The sequence below is a fragment of the Trichoderma harzianum genome, assembly GCF_003025095.1.
Source record: "Trichoderma harzianum CBS 226.95 unplaced genomic scaffold M431scaffold_1, whole genome shotgun sequence".
NCBI lineage: Eukaryota > Fungi > Ascomycota > Sordariomycetes > Hypocreales > Hypocreaceae > Trichoderma > Trichoderma harzianum.
In genome coordinates this window covers 17,244-36,523 of record NW_020209249.1, presented here as the reverse complement: position 1 = coordinate 36,523, position 19,280 = coordinate 17,244, and the positions used below count along the sequence as shown (strand labels likewise).

General features: G+C 48.0%; 4 protein-coding genes across 4 annotated transcripts; 2 read left to right on the top strand and 2 right to left on the bottom strand.

Annotated features, from left to right (window-relative positions):
• Window positions 1-284: 284 nt before the first annotated feature.
• M431DRAFT_476434 (hypothetical protein) lies at window positions 285-723 on the top strand (the record flags this gene model as incomplete). The annotated part of the gene is made up of 2 exons (XM_024915463.1): window positions 285-360; window positions 425-723. The coding sequence occupies 2 exons, from the start codon at window positions 285-287 to the stop codon at window positions 721-723; spliced, it is 375 nt and encodes a 124-aa protein (XP_024779559.1).
• A 2,131-nt stretch (window positions 724-2,854) lies between these two features.
• Window positions 2,855-4,267, top strand: M431DRAFT_536360 (hypothetical protein; the record flags this gene model as incomplete). Its single annotated transcript, XM_024920992.1, has 1 exon — window positions 2,855-4,267. One exon carries the CDS (start codon window positions 2,855-2,857, stop codon window positions 4,265-4,267), a length of 1,413 nt encoding a protein of 470 aa, XP_024779558.1.
• Window positions 4,268-4,702: 435 nt separating this feature from the next.
• M431DRAFT_536358 (hypothetical protein) lies at window positions 4,703-13,166 on the bottom strand (the record flags this gene model as incomplete). The annotated part of the gene is made up of 4 exons (XM_024920991.1): window positions 4,703-4,883; window positions 4,949-9,160; window positions 9,245-9,594; window positions 9,743-13,166. 4 exons carry the CDS (start codon window positions 13,164-13,166, stop codon window positions 4,839-4,841), a joined length of 8,031 nt encoding a protein of 2,676 aa, XP_024779557.1. The 3' UTR covers window positions 4,703-4,838.
• Window positions 13,167-15,991: 2,825 nt separating this feature from the next.
• M431DRAFT_488675 (hypothetical protein) lies at window positions 15,992-18,010 on the bottom strand (the record flags this gene model as incomplete). The annotated part of the gene is made up of 8 exons (XM_024916585.1): window positions 15,992-16,099; window positions 16,160-16,249; window positions 16,311-16,689; window positions 16,799-16,876; window positions 16,940-17,154; window positions 17,218-17,583; window positions 17,657-17,844; window positions 17,959-18,010. 8 exons carry the CDS (start codon window positions 18,008-18,010, stop codon window positions 15,992-15,994), a joined length of 1,476 nt encoding a protein of 491 aa, XP_024779556.1.
• Window positions 18,011-19,280: the final 1,270 nt, after the last annotated feature.

Sequence of the window (19,280 nt, the reverse complement as noted above, 5' to 3'; positions counted from 1 at the left end):
ATTGTATCTGTAATCTTGGGTCGCCATTCGCTATCACTCTGTTAATAATCAAGGCTTCAATCTCATTAGTAGCTGACGTCCGTTTCCAATTATATCTCCCGAAGGCTTTTAAATATCACCTCCTAAGCACTAAAGCGGCGGATAATGACAAACTAATGGCTAGTTATGGGACCAGCGTAAAATAAAGAAGTATATAGAGCCAGAATGAGCTCACTTTATCTCATTGTTTCAGCCTAGTCAGAAGTAAGTCTGCTACAGCCAGCACGATCTGGTCATCACCTAGAATGGAGTCTAAACCTATACTATTCTATGACCTTGCTGGAAGAGTAAACAAGTGTTACTCAAACAACACTTGGAAAAGTACGGCAGGAAGCCAGCCACTCTCTCTTATATCATATCGTAACAAACCCTAACTGGAAACCAGTACGTTTGGTGCTCAATTATAAAGCCGTCCCCTACGAGGTTGTGCACACTGAATACCCTGACATCAAAGATCTTCTTATTTCCAAAGGCGTGAAACCTAATGTTATCGACGAATATACATGGTTTCCATTTACTCTTCCGGCAGTGACACTTCCTAACGGATCGACTGTTCAAAACTCACGTGCTATTGTGGACGAGCTCGAACGGCTATTTCCATCACCATCTATGCGGCTTGACAATGGCTACACGGAGCGCGCAATACGGCTCGCCCACGACCTAGATGGGGCTTGGGGCAGATGATTGCTATAGGTTATACAGCCGAACCTACAATCCGCGTACAACTACACATTTTAATAATGTATATGCGCCTTTTTTTAAAGTGTCGTCGCTATCGGAGCTCGCCGAGAGCCCCTTGGTTTGGGATAGTGCGTGGGCCAGCGCTCAAGACGCTCTGAAGAAGACCAAGGAGCTCCTTAGCGAACATCCCGAGGGCCCGTTCGTAGAGGGTACTACTTTTAGCTACGCGGATTGCCTGATCGGAGGAGTTTGGCAGTGGCTGAGGGTTCCGAATCCAGAAATGTTTCAAAGGGTTATGAGCTACGACGAATCATTCAGGAAGCACCAAGAGGCATTGGCACCATACCTCGAGCGTGATGGCTAAACACTGATGAAAAACTGTCGTGCTGGTACAGTAATGAAACCCGGCCCAAGCTTTGGTACATTTTGTCAGGGACGGGTGAGGTTGGTTTGCTTCAGACCCAGGCCAGTGCGCTAGGCCAAGTAAAAGGCCGCGACGGCAAGCCCATCGACAAGTGATGTACACGATGGACATGTTGAGAAGTGTAGTTGGGTGTATTATTGTATTGATTAAGGTCTTCATTATCTATCAATACGTCGGGGGCAGGACCTCTTATATATACAACAATCTACGAGATCCACAGAGACAGATCGGTCAAGGATACCCTGCAACAACAGGACACGGCTGCTCAACAAGCCGTAGCTCTGCAGTCTTGCCCCTCTAGCACTGATGCACGCTCATATTTTGCCATATGCAGTAATACCACAGTCATATATTACAAATGAGCTTTTTCCACGGAGCAGCCAGCTCAGACTATTTGATTTTGCTCCCATCTGCTGAGTATTTGAAAACGTACTTCTCTTCGATGTAATCACCGGGTGGAAACGCCAGCCACTGAGCAGCTACCCCCTCGGTCCGCTGCCTTAGCTCCTCTTTACGTTACGTGAGCTAATCTCGCGCTCGTCAATACGAATCCCACTCAGTGAAGAAATGGACATTTTGGCAGAGGAATTCGTCCCGCCACTTGTTCAGATCATATATTACTTTACTCCAATAACTTGGAACGTCTTCGGAAAGTCGTATGTCTATCACACGATATATACAGTGCCTCGAGGACAGCGGTAGGCTGTGTGTGTCTCTGAGTGTTCCCGCTAGACATAAAAATTCGGATTACGTGTGATCGATTAGTAACCTAATGTCCGGACATAGGGACCGGACATATCGACCCCCACAGTGATTTGTATGTATGATACAATTAAAATAAAACTTACAAATCCAATACTAAGGTAGCTAGCCAATGAGAAAAAAAAAAAATGTCTTGTACCTTTGAAACCAATTTGAAAAGTCTTGTCGTGAAAGTTTTCAGTAGTCACCAGTAGTTAACGAGGCACGACTGATACCCACTGGCCCTGAATTCTCACCCTGAATTCTCAATCGACCTAGAGGAGATCATTTGTTATATGACGCTGCTGTTGAGACATGAGCTTTGGAAATATTTCCTAATGTGTATTGTAAATGTTATATCGTTACAAGGGCAACCTCCAGAGAGACCATAGAACCTTGAACTTTGACACAGAGCAAAAACGGCCGCTGATAGAAGTTAACAGGGTCAAAAAGCGGGAAACTCCGTTTCAACGGATGAAGCGGCCGCTGCAGTACAGCCACCAGTACGAATGCAGCAGAAAGTGCCAGGAACAGAAGTGTCTCTATGGCTTACAAATTAAGCTTGAGTGCTAGTGTCACAAGGGGAAGGCAGTCGTACATGTTTGGAACAGTTATCTGCCAGGCCAAATTACTAACGTACTTACGAACTTGTCTGGTAGGCGAAGTTATGCGCATCCTGAGTGCGTCATATCTGTTTGAAGCAAAAATGTCAGAGCAAAAAGATGTCAGAGCAAATAGATATTGAGATGATTGGTAAGACAGCCGATAGCAGAAGGTAAGGTTGAACGAGATGAAGCCTTGGTAGATTTCTATAAAGAGCGGTTCATTTCTCAACACCAGCCTCAGTCCTCTGTCACAGACATCATCGCCTTCCTATCAGCCAAACAATTCTTTTCAAGTTCATCCTATGTGGTGGAATAACCAGTATTAAAAAACATTTACGAGTCTTTGTCAGAACAGCAAGGCATCATGAGTCTGGATCTTAGATACTCAGACGCTACGGCGCTTGCCGAGCTGATTCGCACGGGCAAAGTGTCTGCCGTAGAAGTTATGCAGGCTCACCTCGACCGCATAAATTCTCTGAATCCCCAGCTGAATGCTATCGTCACCGTTAACAAGAGTGCGTTGGAGGATGCCAAAGCCGCAGACACAGCAGTGCAATCTGGTACAAAAAATCTCGGCCCCCTGCATGGCGTCCCCTTCACCGTGAAAGATTCGATTGATACCGCAGGCGTGGCGACACAACGCGGCTCGCCAATTTTCGAAGGCCGCGTGCCTTCGTCCGACGCCGTCAGCGTTGCGCGGATGAAGGCCGCCGGCGCCATTTTACTTGCGAAGACCAACCTTCCGGAATTCTCATACGCCTGCGAAACTGAGAATCTCCTCACGGGCAGGACAAACAACCCTTGGAACCTCGAGAAGACGCCAGGGGGCTCCAGCGGCGGAGAGTCGGCCGCCATTGCAGCCGGACTCTCCCCTATTGGCTTGGGCACCGATCTTAGCATCTCAGTACGCGGCCCGTCTGCGATGACAGGCATCATGGCGCTCAAGCCAACCCACGGGCGTATTCCTATGACAGGCGTATGGCCACGAGAGCCTCGCCGGTTCTGGCATACAGGGCCAATGGCGCGAAGCGTTCGCGACTTAGCTCTGGCATACTCGGTGATGGCTGGCCCCGACGGGCAAGATGCATTTTCGTCACTGGGAGCCAACTTTGATGCTGGAGTCGGAGCGACGCCCAAACGACAGCTCAAGGTCGGCTGGCTAGTAGAGCCGGGGTTTGGCCCTATTGATAGCGAGGTTGGCTCAACTGTCCGGGCTGCCGCCGAGGCTCTCAAAGCTGCAGGCTGTGCCGTCGAGTCTGTCCGTATCCCGGCTCTGGAGCAGGACTTCGCCCTGGACGTGTTTTTACGCATTCATGTCAACGAGATGAAACCCCCCATGGTGAAAATCACTAGCGGGCAACCCGAAGAAAAGATTTTCAAGAATGCTCGGGGCATATTGAACACTCCCGAAACACCAATGGCCGATTTCGTTGATGCTGAGCAGGCAATTGATAGGCTCAAGGACGGCTTTGCCGAATATTTCCAAAAGTATGATGCACTCGTGTGCCCTGTGATTCCAGTACCCTCGCATGGGCACGCTATTGAAGAACTCACGATTGACGGGCAGACCGTCAGTAACTTCAACATTTGTTCGACCACCACGCCTTTCACTGTAACGGGACTACCAGGACTGTCAATCCCGTTCGGAGCAAGTCATGAGGGCATGCCAATCGGCGTCCAGCTTGTCAGTAGCTGGCACGCTGATTCCACAGTCCTGCATCTCGCATCCGTGCTAGAAAAGGTCAGCCCTGTTAAGGGGTCTCATCCGAACATATAAACAGGCTCGTTAGGACAAACTTCGCAGTCGGGGGATTTAAACATCGGACCAGGGACTTGAGTACTATATCTCTATGGTATATATTTCATCACTTATAGAAGATGTTGTTCTATTGTTAAAAGTGTATCGCATTTAAACGTAGCTGTCATGGCGAGGTGATTTAAGGCTGATGGGTTGATCGCAGGCCCTTTGGTACGATTCCATATTTCGCACCGACTGTGAGGCTTGGGGGGGTATTGAAGATAGTAATGATACCGGCCTAATCATTGCTTGTTATTTATAGACATAAAACAAAGAGTGTTGCTATTCAGATTGTATAACTTTGCTATTACATTTTAGCGATAAGCTTGTAATTGGGCCTACAGTAATACTTCCAGGACAACTTTTGTTTAGCAGTTACTTACAGAGCGGATTTACATTTGCTCTTTTATAAATGCTTTCAATCACACTTTTAATTTTCGACATCTAGCTAATCGCTAATCGCTATTCTACTTATGAGAGACTTGTGTTAATCCCAACATCATTTCAACATGCTTATCGTAAGAACAATATTGTTGTAAAAGTAAATCTCTCAAGGCCCAAGCAGGTCGGCAAGAGTCGAGGCCCACGTATTGACCTGATTGAGTTTTAGTAAATAGTACCGCTAGTAGAAAAAGATTTCATCAACTAGACTTTGCTTACCTTTGCGGGAGTCATCATTGAGAAGTGGTTGCCGTCGGCGCGAACCACACTCACGCTTCCCAAGAGTTCATCCCATCCCAAAGATCCGCCGTCGACCCTGTCGTCCAAGAACCACTCTGTGATTCTCTGTTCTTCGGGCTTGACCTCTGGTCTGCGCACAGTATCCTGTTTGTCTGCGCCCTCCCTCGCCGAGACCAGCACAGCTTGTGGTAATTTCCTGCCAGGCAGCTTGCTCACCTTGTACGCCGCCACCTGCTGTCTTGCTAGCGTGAAGTGGTCGTTCTCAACAACTTTACCTCTGCTGCTCTCGCCGTTCTTGCCTTGGGCTATGCTGTCCAAGAATTCGCACAAGGAATCAGGTAGCGTGCTCGCGAACGTGGGACACGCGGTATCGATGAGGAATAGCTTCTCGACCTCATTGCCGTCTTCAAGCAGCTGTCGTGCTGCCTCATAGGCCACAACGCCGCCAACTGAATATCCACCGAGCAGGTAAGGGCCCTCGGGCTGCCGGCGCTTGATCTCGCCGACGTAGATGGCGGCAAGCTCCTCGATAGTAGGTACATTGAGGGCATCGGGCTTGTTCTTGAGGAAGGGACTGTTGAGGGCATACACAGACACCTCTTCAGCACTGCTCAGCAACGGCCCAAGGGCGCCAAACACCGCGCCGGACCCAAATCCATCTGGGGCAAGGAATACGTTGCGGCCTCCTGAAGCCCGTGAACCACGATGAAGCAACGTCGACGTCGCCTTCGCAGAACACTGCTTCTCCGGCTCAGCAACCATACCACAAACCACTCGGACACCCCTAGATTCTCTAGTTGCGCCCTCAGACCAGTCCACGTGTGCAAATCCAGAGTCGTTCATGACCTTCTCCCAGGCCCAGGGGCTCTGCAGCGCATATGAGCGGCCGTCATCGAACAACCACCATCCGTCCAGAAGGCCCCAGACAAGGTCATACCACGCCAGCTTTTGCGCCAGCTCAACCAGTGCCACGGCCCCGTCGTCAGGTCGCACCATCTTGCGGATATTAGTCAGGCAAACATTCAGGTTGCGGGTTGCGTGCACGCAGTTGCTCGATACGACGACATGGTACTTTCCTAGCAACTCCTGCGGGGGCTCCTCTTCGATGTTCAGTTTCCTAAAGTCCATGCCTTGAACGCCCTTAAATGTCTTCTTGGCGCGCGCAAGCAGGGAAGGCGAAAGCTCGGTGAATGTGTATGAAAAGGGCAGTCCGGTGGCTTGGAGCAGCGGTACAAGATGCTTGGTGGTGCCACCTGTGCCAGCGCCGACCTCGAGGATCCGGAATGGTTCTCCATCGGAAGCCTGCAAGTGGATAGCGGCTGAGATGAAGTCGCACAAAACCCTTGTGGTAGCCAGCAGATCGGGACCGTTTGCGTAGAAGTCTTCGAGAAGGAGGCGCCCCTTGTCAGAGCCGAACAAAAGGGAGACTGCGTCAGCTTTGCCAGACAGACATTCGGCCAAATGTGGCCCGAGAAGATCAGGCAGACCGTGTGTTGATGCGTATTGAGGGAAACGTGCGATGAGGTCGGCGCTGAGTTCCACGGCAGACTTGACATTCGGGTCGTGCAGGGGCGCTGCGCCACGCACGTAGTCACCAGCCTTTGTTTTCTCGACGATACCAGCCTCCTCTAGGATATCCCAGAGCCGCGGAACTTCTCTATGGTATTTGGCAAGAGTTCCCTGCAGGGCAGGGAGTTTCTCTCCTCGCTTAAAGTTTTCAATGAGGCAACCGAGCTTGGCAAAGCCTTCGGTGATGAATGCTGCGACGGTTTCCAGCTGAGGAGGATATACCTGATCCCAATATCCCGTGAACTTGGTGTCCTTGGCATGAACATCAAAGTTGCGGCGGATCTGCTGGAAAGCTGTGTGGGTTATTCTTCCACCGCTCCTCTCTAGCGTCGACTTTTCAGCAGCAGCCGGCGTGGTTGCGCCCGTGTACGGAGTCATTGAGATGTCGTTGATGGAGGCTGACTGCCCATGAGATCCACTGGAAGTGGGAGTTTGCGCTGAATCAACACCCAGAGTGGCCCCGATGAGCTTGCACAGGGATGCCACATCGACCAGCGAAGAGAATTCCGAGTTTGAGATGTCAACATTGAACGCATCATTCAAGTTACTGATGATTTCCGATGCGACAAGGGAGTCGGCGCCCAGATCCTCGAGATTCGAGTCCATCTGAATCTCCTCGATAGGCACGTCGAGGGAATGGCTGAGTATCGCGAAAATAGGGTCCCGCCAAGCCGATGAAGGCTTGCTGACTGTCTCGACTGTAGGTTCAAATGCAGGCTCTGGCTGCTGATATTCCTCCTCTTCTTCGCTGCTGTCGAGCTCAGCACCAGTATCATCACTGCCGCCACCGACTCGAGCAGAGATGAAAGCGCACAGCGAGGCAACATCTACAATCTTGGTGAACTCATCATTCGAAATGTCCACCTTGAATATATCAGAGATACTCGCGAGGATTTCTGAAGTCACTAGCGAGTCTGTACCAAGTTCCTCCAGCGTTGCGCTCTCAATGATGTCCTCAACAGGAATGTCGAGTGACTTGCTCAGAAGCTGCTGCACGCCACCCAGCACGAAGACCGACTTTTGACCACTCTTCTTGGCTTTGGGCTTCTTAGGCGCGATCGGAGCAGCAGTGATAGCAGCTGGTGGACTCTGATACGAGCTCTTTGGCGTGAATGTTTGAACTTCAGCTGGTCTTGACGGGGCCTTGACTGGCGACTCTTTGATCTCCACGCTTGTTCCTGGGTTGGCTCCCGCAATCACCTTGGCCAGTGAGATGCGAGGAACTCTCGAGAACTTTAGCCCCCTAGCAGACCAGACAAGCTTCCTTGTGTTCTTGTCAAACCCAAATACATCCAAGATGGTCTCCTTGCTGTCCTCGTGAACAATTCTGGTGTATGCTCTGTATCTCGCGCTTCCCTTCAGTGCACTCAGCGGGCCTACTGAATCCATGCCGGTGCAAATGTAAGACATTTCGCCGTTCGTCTCCTCTTCTTCGCCTGCGTCCCGTAGCGAGTGCACAAATATGCCCGGCACTTGTAAGAAGTTGTCCATAACCACTGGATCCGCGATACTCTTGTTAGGAGTCATAGCCGAAGCGTCCAAGTCGGACGGCGGCATGTGGATGTCACCTGCGCCCTCCTTGCCTTGCTTGCCAACGAGGTATTTCAGGCCTTTATACGGCGGCGAATAGGTGGCCATCTTGGAGAAGACCTTGTATATCATTGCACCTCGCAGTGCCTCCGTATCGGTATCATCATCCAGAAGCGTCGAGAGGCGATCCCACATGTGTCTATCGCTCGATTCACTGCCAGACTTGGAGCCATTGGTCAGAGATATGACGCCTGTGGCATGTGAGGTTGGCTTCTCGTTGTCTTTAAAGGAAGCCAACTTGAAGTCCCATGCACTCCCCGTCTTCTTTGCCAAGGTGAGTCTGACTGAGCGTTTCGAGTCTACACCAAGAGGCGCGTTGATCTTAATAGCATCCACTGTGGTTTCCGCATTCTTCCCGGGATTCAGCAGAGCGACTGCATGTGCGGCCAGTTCCAGGTATATCGCTGCTGGACATAATGAGGAACCCACAACAATGTGACCTTTGACAAGCTCATGGTAGCGCCTGCTGCGTGTGTCTACCTTGAAGACATACTCTCCAGCTCTCTGGTTCTGGCTCTTATCCTGCTCTATGTAGGGGTAGTCACTGATGTCTTGATGGCAGTGAGGGCATAAACCGGACAGTGGTGCCTCGCCGCCTTGCTTCTTGCCTGCGCCTCCAAGGGGAGTGTAATCAAGCCAGTGATTGTGCTTTTCGAATTGATACTGCGGCAGATGTACGGGCACATAGCTTGCGCCTTGGCTCCGATGGAAGGGCCAGAACTGGACATTCGTGTGCCCGTTCTTCCACAGCGCCACCGTGGCATCTGCAAGCGATCGAACTGGGTCTTTACCATTGATCGGTACGAAGCCGTGCTGGTCTTGAGCCTGTGCTTGTGGTATCGCGTTCCGTGCCAACGCGATGATCGGACCGCCGAAGCCAGCCTCCAAAAACGTGCATGAACCCAGACGATCGACAATGCGCGAGATGGCTTTTCCAAAGTACACTGCCCCTCGAGTATTGCGGGCGATCACGTTGGGACCAGGACCAGTCCAGGAGTCTTCGTGGCAAGATTCGAAAGGGTAGATGGGATCCTATCCCGAAAAGGAGGGTTAGCCAATCATGTCAATAGAAAACGGAGGCTATTGAGCTGTCTTTGAGTATCTCTTTCTGCTGACCTTGAATGTGACCGAAGCTGATAGCACCGCTGCCTCGTCGACGATCGGGTCAGCCATGACTGAATGGTATGCATGCATTCCTCTCAGGACCTTGAAGCGGAGCTTTTCACCGCTGGCTTTTCTCTCGATCAAGTGCGCTTCAAGCAAGTCGATGTCTGACGTACGCCCAGCGACAACGTAGTTGTTGGGCCCGTTGTAGCACGCAATGTCAAGCTTAACGTCAGGATGTTGCTCGTTGAAGCGCTGCATATTTTGAGCAGGCGTCGTCCCCGTCCCGACCAAGTCGGCCTCGATGGCCACCATGGACCCGGTGTCATCGCCCCAGAGCTTCGCGATAAGAGATGCACGCCCTATTTATAATTAGCATTCCAAAAGTCACTCTATCAGTCGAAACATTTAATTACTGACTATCAAATTGTTAGCATACGGCGCCAGGCCCAGATGATCGGAGCAAATTGAGCTCAGGGGACACTACATACCCAGTAACAAGTCGCATACCATCCTTCAGTGTGATGGCGCCCGAGACAGTAAGAGCTGCCCACTCGCCAAAGGAGTGGCCAGAAATTGCCTGGGGCTTCACTCCTGAAGCAATCCACGACATACCGGACGAGTACTGAATAGCGAACATGGCAGCGTGGCGGAGGACGAGATCATCGCTTTCTTGGACTCCCTCGAGGACAGCCGGGAAGAGACTGGGAAGCCCAAGAGACTTCATTGCCTCTTCACACTCGTCGATATATGATTTGAAGAGCACAGAGCTCTCATACAGAGCCTTAGCAGGTGGTACCGCGGTGCCGTTCTGTCCACTGAAGAGCAACACAATTGACTTGGGCTTGGGAGTGGCCGTGGTAATGTGGCTCTCGGGATCAGCCAGCTGTGTCTGCAGGTCGTTCACTTGTGTTGGAGATTTAGTAGCTAATCCGTGGAAGTTTAAAACATTGGAATGGAGAGCATAGTACTTACCAGATGTGACAGTCGTGGAGAACACGTGTTGGAGTTGGCGGTTCTGCTTCTTCGCCAGCGTATAAGCCAGGTGCCGAACAAACTCAGGAGTAGACGCGTCTCTATCTATCTGACTCTTCAGTTTGGCGAAGTAAGCCAAAAGGCTGGATTTAGAGCCGGCAGATATGAAAATAGGGAACTTTGAAACAGAAGCATTGGCCGTGTTTGACTCAAGCAATGAAGGTGAAGATGACGATCGAGGAGGTGGAGGTGCAACAACAGTGGCCGCATTGTTACCCGAGGCACCATAACTGCTCACCAGTGCCAAACGCAAATCATCTCGCCATTCTTTCAGGGAGGTCGAGATCGCCATTCGGTCAGGCTCGAGGGCAGGAATGTTCGGGTTCAGTGTCTGGAACTGAGCCTGAGGTGTAATTTTGCCATGCTTCATCATGAGCAAGACCTTGATCAGGGAAATCGCGCCTGATGCACCCTCAGAATGGCCGACATTGGGCTTCACAGCGCCGACGTGCAAGGTGTTGCGCCGATCTGGACCACCAAGGACCTGCCGGATCGCCTCAACCTCGACGGGGTCGCCAGCGCGTGTTCCCGTGCCATGGGCCTCGACATACGACACGGCCGCTGGACTGACTCCAGCGCGCAGCAGCACGTCTCTGAATAGTGCCTTCTGACTCTTCAAAACGGGATTTGTGATGCTAGTGTTGTTTATGTTCTGATTGTTACCAGTGGACAACAATACGGCGTGAATGTCGTCGCCGTCCCGGATCGCCCTGGCCACTGGCTTCAACACCAGAACACCGACAGCCTCACCACGGCAGTATCCGTCCGCGCGAGCATCGAATGTCTTGCACGGACCAGTCTTGCTGAGGAACCCGCCTGTGCGGAGGGCGTCAAACAAGGCAGTGTTGGTGATCAGATTGGCACCTCCTGCGATAGCCCGTGTGCACTCGCCGACCTGGATCGCCCGGCAGGCCTGGTGTATGGCAACCATGGCCGACGAGCAGGCCGTGTCAATAGTCTGAGAGGGTCCTGTCCAGCCGAAATGGTGACTCAATCGACCGGCAACAAAAGAGCGGAGCATGCCGAAGCCCGTATACGGCGACGATGGGTTGCAAGCTAGATTCAGAGGGTAGTCTGGCGCGTTCATGCCGATGAAGCAGCCGGTGATTTCGCCACCATCGGCCACATCGTGTGTCTCTGCCTCCTGTTGCTGATCTTCTCCAAAGCAGCCGGCTGATTCGAGGGCGTGGTAAGTGGTTTCGAGCAACAGGCGTTGGTGTGGATCGAGGGCGGCAGATTCGCGCTTTGACTTCTTGAAGAACTGATGGTCGAATGATTCGGTGTCTCGCAAGAAATTGCCCACCATCTTCTCGCTTTTACTGGCTGCGTCGGGAAACCGCTTCGGGTCCAAGTCGCGGAACATGCTCTTACCTGACGATATCGCCTGCCAAAGGTCGTCTGCGGTGTCTCCGGCCGCTGTCCGGCAGGCCATGCCCACTATGGCCACTGCATGCTTAGGATAACTTGTTGGTGTGATTTTTTCGTCTCCTGTTCGGGGTGTGATATCCCATAGCACTGGATGCCTTGGCGGGTCTCCTTTCTTGAGCTCCAACACTCGTACCACGGCCACATGGTCAGATTTGAGGCTAAAGATGCCATCCAAGGCCGCCAGGGCCTCCTCTTTGCTGATGATTGCAAGGCCTTTGGCTTGCATTCCCGTAGTGATCATACGTGTAGCCGACTTGCTTTGAGCCATCATGCCAACGCCATCCCAGCAAGTCCACTGGATAGACGTGCTGTTGTCTCCCTGACGTCTCCTCCGTGCAGCTAATCCCTCCAAGAACGAGTTTGACGGGGCGTAAGACAACTGGCCGGGGAATCCAACCAGTTGTCCAACAGAGGATGTCAGGATGAAGAAATCCAATGTGCCGGGTGGAAATAACTTGTCCAGATGGAGGGCGCCCATCACTTTGGGCGCTATATCGTTGTCCACCTCGGAGGGAGTACAACGCTCCAAAGTGCGGTATCCCGCGACACCGGCTGTGTGAATAACACCCTTTACAGGAGGCAGGGCTAAGTTGTCTAAGGCTTGCCGCAGAGTCAGGTCTGCATCCGGCTTGCTGATGTCAATGGCCAGCACATGTACAATAGCCCCTAAGGTTCGGAGATGATCAATCCGTTTGGCCAATGCGTCGGTATCAGCATCTTTCTCTTCGTTGTTGAGAACAGGCAAGCCACGACGGGACACCAGCACAATGTTGCGAGCCCCTCTCTCCCCCATCCAAGTCGCAGTCTCCAAACCTATGCCTCGGGTCCCGCCCGTGATCAGGTATGTGCCCTTGGGATCAAGACTTGGCTTTATACCGGCTCCTTTTGTCTCAATGTCCTGGAACGGTTGGAGCCTCGCAGTATGCGCCACTCCATTGGATACTTGGACGACATCGAAGCCCTGGGCATATTTTATAGCGGAAAGCGGAAAGCGTCCTTCGTCTTCCTCGATCAGTCCGCCAAAGAGATCTGGTATTTCCATCTTCATTGCGCGTGCCAGTCCGTAGAGAGGGGCGTAACTCAGTTCACTGATACCAGAATCTTTGGTGATGACTGAAAACAGCTTATGAGCCGTGTCTCCGTTGGCCTGGGTGTGTTGCAGCATCTGTGCAGCAGCAATGAGGCTGGTGCACGATTTAGTCGCCGCCTCATAGACCCCGTACTTGTCATTCACCGCCTGAGGAAGATGAACGACAATTGCATCAGGCGTTAACAATGACGCTATCTGCTCAACGTCTCTGGCAATGGCTGTTTTGTGGCCCTCTTCGGCAAGTTGGCTTTGGTATGCTGACAAGATTTTGTCATGCTCCCCTTCGCCAGCGAGGAAGACTACTTTTCCAAACTGTATCGGTTTTTCGGATAGTGTAGCCGTCGTCCAGCGGACTTGGTGATACAGCCCGTGTGTGCTCATGACTGATGTTGTTTTCCCAATCAAAAGAATGCTTATTATTTGGGGAAATGTGCCATTAACAAGGTTCTTCAAAGTGTGTTGAAACGAGAAGTTGTTGCAATAAGCAAAAGTGAACTCAATCAAAGCTACGACTTCGATTGTAGAACTATATATACCAGTAGCGAGTGTATCGACTTGGTGATTTAGCCGGAGGAATATAAGAATACCCCAGAAAGAAGTGATGTCAAATCGTGATACGGCACGTATGCCCTTGCAACAATCTGACGCTAGCAATGTGCCGGATGTCAATGAGCCTACAGCTATCAGGGTATTGTATCAGCTTAGTTTCTATTACGTTTGTAGCTTCATTACCTGATGCATACTGTGCAGGTTACGAGTATATTTCTAATCAAGATAAGAGTGTTGATGAAGTGGCAATAGCTAGTGTATAGGAATCTATCTTTGCGTTCTGAGATACAACTGGAAACCTTCAAAATGGTAAGCAGCAAGTATTCTTTCTATCTACATAAGAACTAATTATATATTATTATCTTCTTTTAGGGTTTCTAAAGTTAAATATATATATGGCATAAGTAAAATAGTTATTTTTACTTTATACTATTGTCTATGTGAACATCCAAAGCCTAAGTAAATATTAAGTAAAGCTATGATAGTTAACTTAAAGGCAAAATATACTTTAGCATTATTAATATTTATTAAAATAGAAATAAAACCCTAATACTTTAAATTCTATACTAAGGGTTTATATTGTAAAATAATATCCCAAGTATATTTTATATTATAAAAGAATATATAAAAGCAAATATAATTATATTCTGTACGTTATATACTAAATATATATTTTATTAGCTTTTAAAATACTTATAGTTAGTATATTACAACAACAGTTTATAATTCATTATTACTTAATACTTGCATTTTATTATACAAGAAGATATTTTGCATAAGTATTTATAAACAAAAGAGGTAAATAAATAAACTAGGATTATACTCTATTAATACAAAACTCTTCAAGTATTATAGTTTATGATAAATCACTAGTAGATATCTAACCTAAGCAACACAATGTATTCCCTTGCAACCCCTAGTCCAATCTAGTGGCTCCTACACCACTTTGTATCACTTACATAACTTTCTTTAATGGCTACGGCTTACTTTATTTCTAACCTTGTTTGGTGTGTTGTAGTTTGTACCCAACGTAGGGTTGCAGCTGACGGATAAATCGGCATCTCGATAAGTGTGAACGGCGATCCTTACTAAGAGTAGTATCATAAGATCCCTACTCTATCAACTCGAGAGATTTGATCACATTTATGTATCGGAATTCGCAATACCAAGGGGTAGATAAAATACAACGTTGGCTATCACATCGATGATCCAGGGTCTAGACTAGCGGCATTCGCTCCCCGCTGCCTAACATAGGGCAGAACCTAACGGTTAATGCGGCAGGTGCGGCACCCTGATAAGCGTGGATGACGATCACTACCAGTCTCAGTATTGTTAACATACCCGATTCGTCAATTTATAGAGATTTTATAATTTTTATCTGTCAGATTGTACCTGGCCCGTGTGTGTCAGATAACTGCAGATCTGACACGTATGCTGCAGCAATTATTCATTATCCTTGTTTCCTGCGCACCTCTTGCCGTGTCAGATAACTACAGGCCTGCCTTGTAGTAGAGTGGGAGGTGGTAACAGCGGCAGTCGCAAGGTTTACTATCCTTGGCTCCCGAAACTGTGCCTCGGCATGTAATCTTAGATACTGCAGGGTTAACACAGACCCTGTGGAGTGCGGTTTATCATCCTTGTTTCCTGCACTGTACCTAGCGTGAAGTGTCAGATGACAAGACACCTAACTATCAGTACTAGACTGCGGGAATTCTATCATCCCGCTTCTCCGGCCCGTGCCTAGTGCATAGTGTCAGATGCCTGAAGACGGCCTAACTAACGGTATTGTAGTACTCCGCAGTCTACTAAGCTGCGGAGTACTACAATGCTTGTTTTCTGGAATCCGGCGTGGGGTTTAGGCAGGGATCTCTATAGGGCGTTAATGACGACTACCACTTACTCTACCTATGACATACTCGTACCCGAGTCTGGAGAACATCCTACCCTAGGGACTCTGTTCAAGTGTGCAAATTTCACCAAAACTAGATACAATAGATGCTACCATTTATGCCTTCTCCAAGTGTCTAATTGACAATTTTAAGAACTATTCAATAAACAAGTGAGTTTCGGAGAGACAGCAGCACGAATTTGAGTATTTTATGTAGCTATTCTATTTCATTGAAAGAATTGGGCGGCGGAGAGTCTCCGATCTACACTCTGTTTTTTAGAGGAGGACGAGTGGGCTAACCTTTCTATGTTAGCATAACACTAGGATCAAAACTCCCCACTGCTAAAGTATACGAGGGAATACGGTATGATACTGAGCCGTGTATTTGGCCAGTTACAGTTTATAAAGAGCGTGAGACAATGGCTGGTTGAAAGTCATCAAATATCGTATAGCCGTTAACCGGATGGATGTTTAAGGCGAGACGCTGGGTGTCCGTATTTGCTCTCTCCTATGGTTCAGTTGTGTACCATTTAGTCAAAGGAGTTACTGACGGGCTTTGAGTCACAATGATATTGCAGATTCTGTCTTAGCCTACTACTTTGATTCACAAATTAATCTAGTACAGACATGCTGCGATCTTTAGTGTCAATTTGGGACAAAGCTCAATAGTTTTGCAGTCTCTTCAAATAATTATCTGTGCACAAATGTTGACCCCCTTATTGTCATCGATGTATCTCGCGGGGCTTGCCAATTTGAGAGACTGAATTCTCTAGTCTGTTGATGACTGCTCGCGTTTTGTTATTCTGCAATTGAAACCTTCCTGCTTGAAAAAAAAACCGTTCTCCACCGTTAGAGCCTTGGGGTCGATGATTTGAATCTGCAATTCTCTGTCAGTAGCAGCTCCAATGTTCCAACACTCGGGGATATGGTAACTTGCCTCGTAGTTGAGAATCAGAAACGGTATTAGCTTCTTAACTTCGAACAAACCGATGTACTTTCCAAGACAAACACGTCTCCCGGCGCCAAACTGTGCTCACCGTTAGTTCCTATACTGTTCAACGGCCCAATTCACGAACTCCAACACTTACGGTGAGTATACTCTGCTCAAGTTTCTTCTTGTGACCTTCGCCACCAAGCCATCTCTCCGGACTCCAATCTTCTACGTTCTCGCCAAATGTGGGTTTGTGTCGGTTGACCACGTATGGATTACTACCGACGAAAACGCCTTCCGGCAGATACTTGCCCATTACGTTAACTCCGCCGACGGGAACAACCCGCTCAAAGGGAAGAGCAAACGGTGGATGTATGCGCACAGCCTCCTGGACGCATGCGTCCAGATATTCCAAATCGCGGACCTCGTTCCATTTGGGATATGGGCGGGAGAGATTTGCAGCGTCTAGTTCACGCTGCAGTGCTTGGAGCGTGTCCGGATGAGTTACCAGGTTGTCTGCTAAAAAGATTAACCGCCTATTTCTTTCACTCGCTACATATGACTTACTGCAAGATTGTTAGCCTGTTATCCACAAGGTGATTAGAGGGAGATGAACCTGATTGATCAGGCTTTAATTGCACATACCACAGAATCGTTCGCATTACAGAGCCAACTGAATCAGAGCCTGCTATAACATTCGAAAACGTCCAAGCAGTTGACGCCCTGTAGATTGTGTTAATAACGGCTCATAAATATCCCAAGCACCGCAAGTGAGGATATTCCTACCATGGTGGCAAATCTGGGTTAGCCCGATGAATCTCAAGGAAGCGAGATAGAAAGTCCTTCCCGCTACTTTGCGTGCCAGCGTCGTCGTTACCGTCCAGTCGCTCTCGAATGGCTTTGCTCACAACCCCAAGAATTGACATTCCCGGAGTCCGTCTAAAGCTGTGGACAATCTTGTTTTTATAGAACCAGGGGTCTAGCCAAGGAATCTGTGTCATCTGGGAGACATGTTCAGTCAGATTACATGAGTCGTCAACGGAAGCACCCAACAAAATACGTACTGGTGCCGCAGTCTTCATGTAATTGAAAATAGCGTCTAACATTCCCTCATCATCTCGGCCTTGATCAAGGAATCCGTATCGTTTGGAAAAGGACATGGTTCCCATAACATCGAAAGCGAAATATTGCACCCATTTGCCAAAATCGAGTATTTCCATAGTGTCCACGAAGCGCTTGTCCAGCTGTTCAGACAGACAGGCAAGTACATCATCGACTAGTCCTTCGAATGTGACAGTGTTTGAGAGTGAAAAAAGCGGAGCAATGGGACTTTTGAGCCGCTTATGCATTTGTTCATCTTGTGTGTTGAACACCAGTAGCATAGAGCCACGCTCACTAGAATATGGACGCAATGCACTGTAAAAGTCACTCTAAGAGAGAAACCTATTGTTAGCATTGCATCATTCTAGACACTGCGGTAATGGTCTAGAACAAGACACAAACCTTGGGAAACCCGGATCTAATTGGATAGATTGTCTGAATAGCTTCGGGGTTGCTGACAGACACCATATGAGGTCCAATCCGTACAATGTCGCCATATTTGGCATGAACAGCTTGGTGATATAGATGTGCACGCCCGGTTCTCACCCACCAGACTCTTTGCAGGTTGGTGATGCTGGCCAAGAAGGGCCCTGGAATATGTCTCAACGACCACCAGGTTTGAAACAGGTGCACAAAGACAACGGCAATTGTTGCTACCACAGCCAGCCACAAAAGCCGGACTCCATCGAAGCCATCTCTGAAACTTGAAAATAACTCTGCCGATGCATTGATGGCAGTTACGAGCGTCTTGTTCATTGTGCTCATCCAAGACAACCAATGCCTCGCAGATTTCTGTTGGAAAATGAATAAACTTGACACTAAATATTATAGTTTACAAATGGATTTGTCCAGCTTAAATAGGACAAATTTCACAGTTGCTGCAAACAACTAAACCATGATGATGCAACAAAGGCTCTTTCATTTATAAAACAAATAATCAGGTCACTTTCGCAAATGAAGCCATTGGCAAAAAGTAAAAATATTCAATGTAATATCAATTTACTAACACCAAATAATCCTTACCGAAAACATTCCATAATGGCACTATGTTTAGATCTTTACTTCAATAGTCAAGTATATTTCTAATCATGCAATGCATTTCATCATCACTCTCTCTGTGACTAATAGTCCTTGCTATTTTGACGTCCGCGTTGGAAGTGTACACTATCTTGCTTAAAGCTAGCGACCAAACAAGAAGGTTACATATTCATATCCTTGTGGCACGTATATCGGTGAGAGATTATGAAGTCCGAAATCTAGTTCCACCTCGGACTGAGTTGTCCACTACCCATGGAAAGGCCACGTTCCTCCCGCTCTGCAACCTCAATGCATTGCAGCAGATAAGCAATGTCAAGGCAACTACGTAGTAACACAAAAGCCTCCAGTAACCAAACGTAAAGTAAGATTTAATTGAAAGGAGAATATAAAACAAATATATATTAGTATTTAATTAAATATATATTTATAAAAGTTTAATAATTTATATTTAATTTAGATTATTCTTTATAATATTAAAAGATTTTGAAATTTTACAAAGTATTTTTAATTTCAAATAGTAGTTTTAAAACAAAGGAATAAATAAATATATACCACATAAATTAATATATAATATAATTCTTATAAACTTAATTTATTAGATATTTCTTTTTAAAAAGAAACAAATATATTAAAGAAGAATTTCAAAGTACATTAAGTTATAAGCAGCAATATAATTATTTAAAGTAATATTTTCCATTATATTTATATAATTAAGATTTGTTAAATATATAAAATAGCACTATATATAGATTTTCCCAACAATTGAATACTAGGATATAAGGCTAGTCGTTGCTTTTGCGTCCCACTGTACTAGGTACTAGTGGAGATAGTACGGAAACTAACCGGAACCCGATATCACCTGGGCAGAGATCGTGGGGGCACCTGGTCTCTTCGCGTCTTACATGCATATGGCTAGTCAGAGATCGCCCGGGTAAATACTCGTTTTCCACTTCCATATTTGGCAACCAATCTCGCTCTGTCTTACATG